Source organism: Canis lupus, chromosome 6 (assembly GCF_003254725.2).
Source record: "Canis lupus dingo isolate Sandy chromosome 6, ASM325472v2, whole genome shotgun sequence".
Classification (NCBI taxonomy): Eukaryota; Metazoa; Chordata; class Mammalia; order Carnivora; family Canidae; genus Canis; species Canis lupus.
In genome coordinates, this window is record NC_064248.1 from 41,481,073 (window position 1) to 41,494,282 (window position 13,210).

The 13,210-nt window shown below is 45.4% G+C and overlaps 1 protein-coding gene and 1 long non-coding RNA gene across 2 annotated transcripts; one reads left to right on the forward strand and one right to left on the reverse strand.

Moving 5' to 3' along the window:
• Positions 1-4,064: 4,064 nt before the first annotated feature.
• RBM15 (RNA binding motif protein 15) lies at positions 4,065-11,882 on the reverse strand. Its single transcript, XM_025417293.3, has 2 exons — positions 8,477-11,882; positions 4,065-4,433 (listed from the first exon to the last, which is right to left on the reverse strand). The coding sequence occupies exons 1-2, from the start codon at positions 11,337-11,339 to the stop codon at positions 4,387-4,389; spliced, it is 2,910 nt and encodes a 969-aa protein (XP_025273078.1). The 5' UTR covers positions 11,340-11,882; the 3' UTR covers positions 4,065-4,386.
• A 101-nt stretch (positions 11,883-11,983) lies between these two features.
• LOC112640685 (uncharacterized) lies at positions 11,984-12,894 on the forward strand. Its single transcript, XR_003124146.3, has 2 exons — positions 11,984-12,333; positions 12,754-12,894. It is a non-coding gene; the product is annotated as an uncharacterized LOC112640685 (long non-coding RNA).
• Positions 12,895-13,210: the final 316 nt, after the last annotated feature.

Here is a 13,210-nt window from a genome sequence, read left to right on the forward strand (position 1 = left end):
CCAATGACCACAGACTACATTAGAATTACTGAGGAAGCTTGTAGAAGAACAAAGACTCCTGAGCCACCTCAGTCCAACAAATCCCAGAATGCCTGGGGATGGAGCCAAAGGCCTGCATGCTTCCCAAGAACCACAAATTTGATACACTCTACAGTTTGAAACCCACTGCCTGGACATTTTCTCAAGTTTGCTAGTTTATCCCATCCCAGTCTCCAGAAAAAAGTAGTGAGGTATGGCAATACAGCAACCAAGAACCCTAACTGGGAGAAAGACCTGGTTAGAACCCCGCTCTATCAATTCCAGCTGTCAGATCATGGTCTCTGGTGAGACTTATCTGATACAATGTGTGCAGAGGCCCCGCAGAATGCTCCTCGGCCTAAATGGGTATTTAACAAATGATTGCTATTATTAGTACTGTCACTTTCTACCAACCTGCCTCCACTTTCTATCAACTGATTATATATACCCTCACTTCCCACCTCTCTCAAACTACCTTTCGGGATTCCCTATTTTTATTGACCGGACCATTTTACAAGTTTTCCAGGTTTCAGCCCGGTCAGCTTTCCCACTGATCCATAAAGCTGTTATATTATTCATGCCTGCTTGCCTGATATCTCAACCACAATCTCCCTCTTCATTCCACATCTTTCTCCAACTTTACAAATTATTTTGTAAAGTCTTTCTTGACTATCCCAGCTTAAAGTAACCTTCAAGTTCATATAGACTCATATCACCTGTAAAAAATTCATTAGCAATTAATCAACAACTGGCCTATGACATCTCTCTTACAATTGTCTTAAACTGTGAACTTCCCCCCTGGTATTTAACCATCTACTTGTTTATAACTAGTTTCCCCACCAAACAGTGTAAGTTACTGATGTGGGTAGAGACTATTCTATACTTTGATCTACATGCTCTGCATCTTATTTAATATACAATCAGCATTCAAATGATTATACAGAAACTCTACCTGAAAGCTTAATATTATAGCATTTTAGAAGCATGTTAAGCAATTTGACCTCAAGGTCAAAATCTCTTCTTGGCTGCTAAGGACAATCTTGTCTGAGGCTTGAAGGAATTTTGTCATTCAATAAATTGCTTAAGGAGAGTAAATTGGAACCGGAGGGAGATGGAAGTGGTGGTCAGATAAGCCATAATCAGATAACACACTGTAAAACAAAAAATAGATGCTGCAACCAGCCATAAGCACTAAATTTACTGCCTCAGATAAACAGTTTGTAAACAACAATGTGACTTAAGATACAGAAGTGGCAATTTATAAAATTTAAGTTGTGTTACTAAAGTCAGGGTACTCCCTATTTTCAATTTTAATACCCACAACCAGGCTTTACAAAATGAGCACAAGTCAATTCAGAGGTGTTCTTGTAATAATTTCTCCTATAGTAGAATCCTAAATCTAGACCATACGAAAGATACTGAGAAACCACACAAGGGATTCAAAAAGGCAGGTCCCAACTTATAAAACCAGAACTCTAGATCTAACACTCAACCCCATTAATAGTTTTTCCTTCATGGTGTAGCTGGAAATAAAATGATTTCATGAGCTGTTTCAAAAGATTGTCATGCTGTGTACCTTTCCATTTTGCATGATATGGTTTCACATACAAATAAACAACTGTTCTATTCACAACCTTTGCTTCTTGTTGAGATGAAACCTGAGATCTTAGAAAGATACCAAACATGTAGAAATATGCGGAGTGTCCCATAATCTTCCTTAAATCATTATAATGATTTTAAAAACTTGCTTACTAGTTGGAAAAACTACTTAATGGGCTTTCAGTGGGGACCACCAGAGAAAGAAAAATATTATTGGAAATTGACATTTCCAACAGGTATAAAACTTTTGAAGAAATGTTGTGAAATCACCTAGCAAAGTTTTAGAGGACAGCCAACTCGTAAGCAGAGGTTTTAAAAACTTGTAAATGACACACTGAGAAACTGAAAAAACAAAACAAAACAAAAAAAAACCAAACACACCAACCACCACTGGACTTCACTTTTCCCCTCTGGAAAGAGATGAAAAACTAGAATTTTGTGAAGAGGAAAAATTCTATTCAACATTTCGACCTGGTTTAAATAAAGGAAACCTAGTTGTATTACACGCTAAAAAAGTTGTGCTTGTATTTAAGTTGCCAAAGCCTCACATTTGATTAATGGCGGGGGTGGGGGAGTGGACAGAGGGACTGGAAGGGCTCAGAAGCCTAGTAGGATTAAATGGACAATGAAAATGGTAAGAGCAGACAAAAACTAATTTCTCACAACATTGCCTTAAAACTACAGTTGCCTACTTCTACAATTCAATCTCTTTGTAAGTCAAGAAAACTAACCATTTTGGCTAAATTATCTATCATTCCCAGTCTTTCTTTTTTTGCTATATATATATATATATATATATATATATATATATATATATATACTAACCCAGAGGTTTAGAATCAATGTTTGTAATGGCAACATTATATATAGCAATAAATCCTTCCAGCACCATTAAATCCCCACAAAGGGTGAAGGCCAAGGCTAATGGAACATGTCAAAACTTTAAAGGACATCAGGCTGTTGTTAATCCCAAATCCATAACCAGGATTTTAATACTTTTGGCTCCCACAGTAAAAAAAAATTTTTTTTTCGCATATTAAAGTTAAACTTAAAAAACACATATAGACACCAAATAGAACAGAAGTTCCGGTCTGGAATTTTAAGAACACAACACTGCAGTGAGGGGTGGAAGCTAGTAATGGCAGCAGAGTGCCTCGAGGCTTCCAATCCGAGAAAAAAATACCCCAACCAGTAAAAGCCCTCACCCTATTAACCAAATGCATTTTGACCTCTAAAAACCCTCTTACCTGTTTACAAGGGTTTATACAGCTGTTTGCCACTGGAACACCACCTTGCAGCGTATAACCGTGGCATCCTTTGTTGATAATCACCTGTTGCCTAAGTAAGCATCATCCCGCCTGGAGACAAACAGCACTAGGGCTCTTCCATCCGAGGTTAAAATTCAAAACAAGCCCAACAAGCCTGCATTTCAAGGTGGTCTTCGTCTGCAACTAGGTAAGTTTAAAACTGGCAAACAACAATGGTGTCTGAAGCCAATGGTGCAGCACTGCTGGCTTCCTCTTGAACTCCAGCGTTGTCACTTGCACCGAAGTCTCCTGCTGCAAACAGGGGGGTTGTTCTCCTGTACTGGGAACAGCTTCCAAAGCTCAGGAGCCCCTGTACAGGATAACGCAGGAACTAAAGGCAAACACTTTTTCCTCCTTAAGGATGCCTCCATTTTTTTTTTCCTCACAATCTGTACTACCAACCGAAGTGACTGGGCCTGAGTGTGCGTTCGTACCTATGAAACCGTCACGGTGCATGCACATCCAAGGCATGTGGAACCACAGGTCAAATAAGGCACAGATACCAAGTAACGGTTCTAATTACAAACGCTAGCTCTCAGGAACTCTTCATCCATTCAGAACTAAACCCATCACTGCATAACTCGGGTAAGAAGCCCCTGGAGATGGAGGAGCTCCTCAAATGTGTCAGGAAAGGCTTTATTAACATCATCATTAACATTTAAAAAGCAAACGGAGCATTTCTCCTTCTTTTGGCAATTTGGTGCAAATGTTAAGTGCAAGATAAAGCAATTTCAAACTTTTCTTCAAATTAAAAATGAAACTAAGGCCAAACGTGATGGGTGAACAAAATAAATCAAAACTTAAATTTCAGCAACTCCGGCTCTTCAAACCAGCAAAGCCCCCGACTCGTGCACTGTGGTGAGGCTTAGGGTGCTCGCCCCGGCTTCTTGCGTGCCCGCAAACAGCACCATTTCCTCATCAAGTTGAGGACTGAGAAGCAAATGATCCCCTTCACTGCAAACAAAGGGGGTCACAGTAACACTAGTGATCCTTCAGAATTGACACACCGTGATAGTCAAAATGATGGTCTCCCTGCTTCTTGCTCAAGACATACGAGATCTGAGCAGCAGCAAGTACCCCCTCGGCTGCAAACAAAGGGGTCAAAGGTTTGCCGTCAATTCACTTCCAGGCAGAAAAACATTTTCCTCAAAAGAAACAATTTATTTAGAATAAAACAAAAGCAGCTCAACTGTGAGCGCACGTTTGAGTGACAGCTACTTTTAAGCTGTGTGAGCCATAAAAAGGGTTTTTCTTTACTTTTCCAGAAATCTTGTGTACACAGCACAAAGCAAGAGGTCATTTTTTTCCACTTAAAACACCGGCATTGGCATCACAATAGCAGATACACAACTTTAAGCTGCCATTTTAGTAAAATGCACAAATACTAAACAGATTAGCTTTCTTCCATCAAGAGGCCCATGTAAACTCCACATAAGCCACAACTTCTCTTCAAAAAGGTCCATTAGAGCTTTGAATTCCATATCTTCAATCCGCAGTTCACCAGTTTTGCTTGCGAGGGGGGGGAAAAAAAGGTTATTCAGTACAAATGTTTACAATATTAAAAATATATATATTTCCCCTATGCCATTATAGATGAACAGGTTAACAAGACCTTCCTGGATAGTCCAGCTTGACTTCAAAAAGCACCAATAATACCCACTGGCACATACCTTGAATGAATTTACTGTATGAACAGACAACAAGTAAAACAACAGGGTGGATTTTTTTAAGGACTGCAATTAAGCAAAGATTATAGGACTGAAAATACCCTTTATACTCATGTAACTGAGTAAAACATGTCAAAAAATTCAGAAAAAAAGGAAGTTTATAATCAATTTACAATCAATATATTCTAAAAATAACTTAAAATGAAACTAAGAAAGTTGGAGTTTAGTCAAACTTTTACCCCCCTCTTCCCATTTTCATTCCGTAATTTATATGGAACAATCCAGAACTACTCAGTTGCGGAAAGGGGTCAAGATACAAAGCCATTTAAAAATCCACCTTCATCTGTGTTACCAAAGACAGCAGCTGTTCTTCTAAGAAAACTCATACGAACAATTGCTAAACAGCCAAGAACACTTTAGGACTTTTTAACTGTTTAAATCAAACATAGAAACCTTTTTATTTAGCTAGACAGTTCACTGTGGTTACCTGAAATCATTTTCTCCCTTTAGGGATATCATTATAACCAGAATGTTAACAAGGTCAGCTCCACTTCTCTTCTTGTTCTCACACCTAACTGCCATCTCAAAACCACACACTGTGGCAGAAACAGAAAAAAAAAGTCCCAAAATTATCTCCAAAACTTTTCACATACAAAGGTCATTAAGGCCCTCTTCTCAAGAGGATTTCCGAATTCTGTTACCACAGTTTTTGGTGATTGGTTCCTATATGGACCCAAAACTGCAGTTCAAGCTGTACCTGCATAATGAGCAATTTCATGGTCTAAAGAAAGTGGATTTCAAATTTAAAGAAAAACAAAACAAAACAAAACAAATATTGTCAGTGAAAACGGGCTCATAAAACTTTTAAATAAACCTAAACAGTGTTTGACTCTGAAAGCAACACACACAGCCCTTACTTTTCCTACTGTATCTCAAATGATAGGGCCAGAGTATGTTACTTTCAAAATGTGACAAAAAGCTTATATCAGCCAAAGGATGGACATTTTAAGATGTAATCCTTAAAGAGAAAACTCTATCTACAGAGTCCAAGTATACACGTTAAACCAGGAATTTAAATTTCTGTGTGGGAAACCCTTCATAGGAATCCCAGTTACAACCAACAAAATAGTATTAAAAAATTGGCTAGGAGCTGAATGATTGCTTAGTTTTCCATAAACTTTGAAGTTGTGATCTAAAAGTCTTAATTAGCTTGATGTTTTTCACCAGTAATACTTAATAGGTCATTAAATGATATACTTGAAGAAATTTTCTTTGCATTCATTTGAACTGAGTTCCAGAAAAATCAACTAAACGAGCTTTTAAGTAAAAGAAACAAGTGGTTGTTACAAAGAACATCCAATATTGAGATTATGAAATTCTGGCTAATGAGAATTAGAACCAGAGAGCTTTAGACTCTTACTTTCATTCCGTCCTGAAGGCTTAAAAAGATAAACAGTATTATGAACCTGCACAACAGAATGGGCAACACAAATGAGAGATTCATCTGAATGATGGCACTCTGTAGGTAAGCACCAAACTCAACATAATTAGTTATTTCTAATACATACATTTAAAAATGGTATCAAGCCATTGTTTCAAAAACACAGAAGCACAAATTGCCCAGATCTAACAAAATCCGCCATGTCAGATAGATTCAAATAAACAAACATGGAGCAAAAACCACAGTACTCTTCGGTAAGTTATCACATCAACAGAAAAGAAAAGAAAAGAAAAGAAGAAAAAGGGAAACACCACACTTTGGATTAGAGCAAAATTAAATGTTGTGGACTTCACTCTCTAGAAGAGCAAAATCATTTGTCCAGCCTTCTTATCAAAAGATATTCAAAAGTTAATGGTTAGTGAGATTATTTAAACTGGAAAAATGTATCTAGCCAAACTGTACTTTGACCCCACGTATGCACAGACTGCAAACTCACATTAGTTTCTGAACAGTCTCCTCCATATTAGCGTGCCAAGCACAGCTTTTTAAAAGCAAAAAGCACCAAGTCCTACTTGTAGGATTTCAGATATTTTCCCTACAGGCAGACGGACTTTTGTGCTCATAGCCTAGTACCTTCCTTTTGTCAAAATAGCTAGTTTTTCCAGTTTAAAAACAAAACAAAACGAAACCCCCACAAAAACCTCCCAACTTAAAATTTATAAATGCATAGTGAAAACCAAAAAGGATGATACAGCAGTGATGAAGATTTCATGCTGACATGCATTAGACACCTGTCATAATGGAAAATAAAAAAATTACATGACACTTCCCTGGGTTATTATTGGTGCTATTTCAAAACTACCAGCTTTGATAACAGAAAGAAAACAGTTGAGTTCTGCCAGGCTTTCTATAAGTCACTTTCACAGAATAGAAACATGACCATGATCCAAAAGGTCCTAGAGTTTCTAATCATAATTAAATATCAAGGGCCTTAAAGTCCTCAGCATTTAAATCAAAGGGGGAACTATACTTACTAATGACCTGAGAAACTAGGGGTGAGGACAGAGGGACAGATCAAAAAAATAAGACCAAAAAAAAAAAATAATAATAATAATAATAAAATTTTTTAAAAAATTAAAAAAAATCATCCATTACTGTTCTGCAGCAAAAACCCTTGTTAAGAACCAGAAATCGATTTAACCTTTAGCTTTGAAAAAAATTGTGAGGGTGGGTTAAATTATTTTGTATTAATTTCAGTTGTCTGGGAAATAAAACAATAAAAGGGGGTTTTCCTATACTGACATTTCAGTTTGGACATCAGTGAAAATATTAAACACAGAACTTGAGAGATACTCAACATTTTCAATAATGTAATGTCACCGCTGTTTAAAAATGAAAATAAAAATACAGGCAAAATTTAAGAAGCATGTCAAAGGCATTTCACGATGACTTTAAAAATTTCTGCAATCCAGATATGGCTGATTAATGCCCACTAAAACAAAAAGCTGACTTATGAGCCTGCAGACAACTCTTCTTTCTATTATTGAAATCAGAAATTTGCATGGATACAAAAAAAATTCATCTTTGATGAAAAACACTAAAGTTTTGAAATATGCACAAATTAGAACTGTACCTGCTATACCTCTCTGAAAGTCAGTAAAAACACCACCACACACCAATAACCAAAGAATTCTGATTTTAAAAACACCTACTCACTTCTTGCATACTAGCATAAGACATATATGGTTTGTAACCTACTCCTCGATTTTTACTGAACAGTTACAGCTACAAACCAAAAGTGCATATACGGGATACAGAACTTAAGAACTAATGATAAAAAGGTTTATGTTAAAGCAAACTCTCCGGGAATAAACCATGTATATCAAGAGAAATACTCAAATACCTGATTAAAATAATTAATATTGCTATACAATTTACCAGCTTGTACTTTTAAGATTCCTGATCAAATTTCAGCCACACAAATGATATTTCTGGTACAAGAATTATTTACCTACATACCAATCAAGCCCTTTTTAGATGTATATTATCTTCTTTATATAGTCAGTGGGCTTTTCTCCGAATCCTGACTTTTCAAAATTTTGGGTTTGTAACTCTGAGGATTTTTTTTAAGCTCAAGGTTAAGGGGGGGGGAAAAAAACACAACAAGAAAAAGAAGGGGAAAAGAAGTTACTAAGAGTAGGAACTCCTAATTAAAATAAATCCATCTGCCTGCTACCTTCAGGGCATCCCTTTCACTTAATAGCTAAACTGTCCTGTCTTCTATTTCAAAGGTTTATAAAAATATAAAAAAAAGAAAAAAAGCTTCAACTAAACAAACTAACTCAAAAGAAAATTTCATCTGATGCTGTATCCCATTACACATCACAAAACAGGAACCATGTCAAAGTAGTAAATACAAGTTATACATGGACTTTAGGACGCACCACGGACAATGATCATGACCAGGTAATCTTCTTCAGATTTGGCCAGTGCCTTGGCAGGGGAATCCAGGAACTGCTGGGAGAACTCACAGGGTGGGAAAGCATGTAGGACCCCGGTGTTTTCCTTGTCTTTGTTGCCCCCCACGGGAAGGCTTATCACCCCAGCGGCCTGCTTTTGCTTTAAATAGGACACAAGGTTCCTAAGTGGCCTCTGAGTAGAGGTGGCAGTGTCTGATGTGGCTGAGGAAGAGGAGGACCTGCTGTCAGAACTTCCAGGCACAGCCAGGAGAATGGCATAACCATTGGGACCTGCCACTTTGATGCGTCGAGTTACTTCATCCAACTTGGGCTGGTCCAAACGAAGACGCTGAGTGATCTTGAGCTGGGCTACTTTGCCTCCAGTTGAGCCCTCCACAAGAAGACTACTAGCCACTTGGAGGTCACCCTGCAACAGATGCATGTTGGAAGGAAAGTTGCTGTTCTTCAATAGAAGCATGCCCTGCCAGGCCAAACAGAGCTTGGGAGAGGCTGCAGTGGTGGGGGCTGTCCCACCATCCTGTTTCTGGGAAGGGGACTTCAGCTTTGAGGAAGCAGTGCTGGTGCTAGGCGCACTCCCATCAGACCGGTCTTCTTTTTTCAGAGGGCTTTTTCCCTCAGTGGGAGCAGTTGTCCGGTGCTTTCTATCCCGTTCAGCTGATGCAGAGTTTTTACGGTCTCGCTTGTCACCCTGGCTCTTCTCCAAACTTCCTCGCCTGTCTCTGACTGGAGAGGGCCTTTCCAAGATAAGAAGACGAGAAGATCGATCATTGTCACTGTTGTAGCGATCCCGGCTACTGCTCAATTCCGGGCTGCGGTCGGGAGAAGGAGCACAGTGACGTTTTCGGGGACGGTCACTCTCAGGGGACCTATCCAGGTGCCGGCCCCCACTCTCCTCGGGCGGCCTTCGCTTCCTAGGCTGGTCTCTGCTGCTGGGCAGATCTCGCTCACCTCTGTCCCGGTCCAAGGACCAGCCATCTCGCCTGCGATCCAGGCTATCCAGGGGCTCGTAAGCAGGCACAGCAGCAGCTGCAGTCCTAGTGCTGCGTTCACGAACTGGGGGCGGGGGTGGCACCCAGTCAGAGTCAGGATAAAGGTCTCTGTCACGATCTCTGTAGAGTAAGGGTGGTGTCCTATCCCGAGCACCCCTCAAAGGGTCAGGTGCCCGATGTCCAAAAGCATCTGTCACCAACTCGTAATGAGTTAAGGGCAAAGGCTGCAGATACTGCTGCTGGTAACGATGTTCTGTATCTGCAAAGTCTACTCTAAGGCGACGATCTGGGCCACCAAGTGGGAAGCCACGCATATGGGTCCAGGCAGCATGAGCTGCATCCAGGCTTTCATACTGGATATATGCCCAACTATCACCTTTGCGGTAGTCTATAGTGCGGATGGTGCCAAATCGGTCAAACTCTCGTGCCAGGGCAGCAAGAGGCACCCAAGGTCCCAGACCACCTACCCAGAGGCGAGTGGTGGGTGTAGCTTTACCATAACCAATTTTGATAGGATTCCGAATAATGATCTTGCCAGACATTGCTAGTTTGGCCCGGTGAGACATGTCTAGGTTCTCAAATTTAAGGAAGCCATAGGTACTGGTCTGGCCCCGAGAGGGCCTCTTGATATCTACCTCTGTGATGACTCCAAAGCGGTCAAAAGCCCTTCTTAGGTCACTCTCTGTCACAGTGATGTCTAGGTTGCCCAAGAAAAGCGTCCGGTTAGCTCGCTGATCGTCCTCGGGTGAGATCTCATCCACTTCTCGGAAAGGAGCAGCACCTGCTCCAGCTCCCACCCTGGGCTCCAGGCTGTACGCCGGGCGCACTCTCTCATAGAACGGATAGTCTCGCTCTCTCTCCAGCTCACGGGGCAACGGTGGCGGAGGCGGGGGGGGCAGGCGGCCAAGAGCCAGCTGCTGCAACCGGTAGTCTCGGTACCCCAGGGCCGCGCCACCAGGGGAAAGCGATCTCTGGCCGCCGCCTCCAGGGGGGTGCCGGTGTCCGCCCACGGAGGCGCCCACCACGCCAGCCGACGGCGGGTAGGGATCCTTGTCTAAGGGGGAGCGGCTGCGGCGGCGGCTCACGTACACCGCCTCGATCTTCAGCGGCCGGTCATAGAGCACCAGGCGGCCTCTGGCATGCTTGGCCGCCCGCGCGTCCTCTGGCCGCCGGAAGTTCACAAAGGCTACTCGCTCATCCCCGCTGCCAGAGCCCGAGAGATGACTGATTTTGACACTTACATCACCGAAGCGCTTGAACTCGTGAAACAGTCCGTCCTCCACCGCCTCGTCACTCAGCTGGGACCCCAACTCGCTGATCTTCAGCGTCTTGTACTCCGCGCCGTCCCCAACGCCGGGAGCTGAGGAGGCGGCCCCGGAGGAACGTGACTCCCCGCCTCCACCCCGGGAGCTGCTGCGCGACTCGCCCCCGCCCGAGGAATTTTTGGTGCTCGGGGAGCTGTAACTGTGCAGGCGGCCACTGGAGCTGCCCCCGCCGGTGTCATACTCGCGGCTGCCGCCTCGGCTGCTGGACTTGTCCAGGTGGAGGCTGCGCCGCGACCCGCCGCCGCTGTCGGTCTTTCCGCTGCTACTCCCATTGCTGCCACCAGAGCCCCCTAACTTCTTGCTCCGCTCCCCGCGGGAAGTCGAGTCCTCACCACCGCGGGAGCGTTTGGGCTTGACCGGAGAGCGCTCCTTCCCCTTCATTGTTGCGGGTCGCCGGAGGTCGTCTCCGCGGAGATGCTGAGCCCGCCGCCCCGCGCTCGTTTCACACAGCGGAACCGCACGCCGCCATCTTGGACTCCGCCGCGGCAGAGGCTCCCGCCCCGCGGCCCTCATTGGTCAGCTGGCTCCTCTCTGCTACAGGCTCATTGGGAAAACGTCCCGTCCGTCTTCACATCTCCCCGCGCTCCGGAAAGGCGCCCGCCCGCCCGCTGTTATTGGGCTCCCAACGCCCGGGTCCGAGTACCTCATTGGTCGTATTTGTTGTCCATCTTAACGGCTCCTCGCGCCAGGCCGCAGCTCCGCCCCTCGCACTGTAGGGTCACCTGACCCAAACTCGGGAGGCGCTGATTGGGCGAAAAGTCTGCCCTGTAACGGTACTTCTGGCGCGGTAAAAGCGGTGATCCCACCTCCTCATTCCTTTCATTGGTTTCCGACCCCGTCCTTTAACTCACTATTTGGGAAGTCGGGCCATCTGTTCTGGCGCTTTTCCTGAGAGGCCCGCTTACAACATTCTCGCGAGAGACAGAAAGCGCTCCCTTTCTCGACCTCTTCTTCCAACTCCTCGGACGGCTGTAAGAAGTTTAAATCTGATTGGATGCTGACGAGGGAGTTGATAGGCTGAAATAGCTGTCCGTCATCCGCTTAAAGGGGCAGGCCGTACACGGAGGAGGCTGACTGAAGGTGAAAGAGCGGACCGCGCGCTCGCCGTGCGGCGTCACCGGGACGTCGCGAGAGGCTGACACGGCGCTGGCTCCGCCCCCGGCCGCTCGCGGCGTTCCGTCCACGGGCATTTACGGGGCACTTATGGGGTCCCGCGGCGTCCGTGGGTGTGCCTGGGCCGCCCGCTCGGGGCCTGTGCGGGGCCCGAGCCCTCGGGGCGCGGTCCCCAGGAGGCCGGCCGCGGCAGCCGGAGAGCGCCGCAGGCCGTGGGGCTCGCCCGGGCCGGCCTCCTGGGCGCTCCCCGCCGCCCGGCGACGTCGGTCGGTTCGCTCTTCCTACGTCGCGCCCCGTCACCGGGCGAGGGCCGACGTCCGCGTGCAGCCGTGGGCGTGCGCCCCGCGGCTCCTCGCGCCGCCTCGCCGACCCCCCGGGGCCCGCCCGTCGTGAGGTGAGTCCGGCAGCCGGAGCAGGTGCTCGGGCGTCGGGGGAGGGGGGGAGGGGGGGCCAGGAAGCCCGGGCCGGCCCTCCCCGCCGCCTACCCGCCTACCCCGAGGCCCTTCTCGGGGGACACGGCTGTTGCCCGAACCCGAGCTTGGGAGCCGCGTCAGGGCCGGGGCTGCAGAGTCCGGCTCTGCCTTCGCCCCCCTTCCCCGCATGACGTCGAGGGAAGCGATAGGGATTTCGCTTCTTGCTCGGATGGAGGAAGCCTGGTGTGAGGACGTCGCGGCAGCGGGCGCACGCTCCCCCGCGTGCCAGGACCAGCTGCCAAAGCCCGCGAGTGGGCCAGGGTGTGGGACGTACTGCCGCGGGGGGTTCTCCACGGGACATGGCGGCGGCGCTGCCTGTGTTTTTGTTGATTTTTCCATAGAAACTTCACGGCGGTACTTAGGGAGTGGCCACTAAGATCGCCCTGAGACGGGGCTGGACGGTCTGGCGGGAGACTCAGCTTGTCATTGCATGTCATTCTAGCATTTCTTCTATTAAAAGGAAACTTGTTTTACCACGTGTATGTTATTACCATCTCGTTTTCTTAAAATAGCAATTATTTTTAGATTCCTTTAAACTACTTTTATAGAAAAAAATAAAAAAGTAGAATACTGGGGGATCCCTGGGTGGCGCAGCGGTTTGGCGCCTGCCTTTGGCCCAGGGCGCGATCCTGGAGACCCGGGATCGAATCCCACGTCGGGCTCCCGGTGCGTGGAGCCTGCTTCTCCCTCTGCCTGTGTCTCTGCCTCTCTCTCTCTCTCTCTCTCTGTGACTATCATAAATAAATAAAAATTAAAAAAAATAGAATACTGGGCCGCCTGGGGGGCTCAGTGGTTGAG

Coding starts and splice junctions, on each gene's coding strand:
- RBM15 (XM_025417293.3), bottom strand. CDS start 11,339: ATGAGGGCCGCGGGGCGGGAGCCTCTGCCGCGGCGGAGTCCAAGATGG. Junction 4,434..8,476: donor GGTCATGATCATTGTCCGTG/GTGCGTCCTAAA, acceptor CCCCCTCGCAAG/CAAAACTGGTGAACTGCGGA.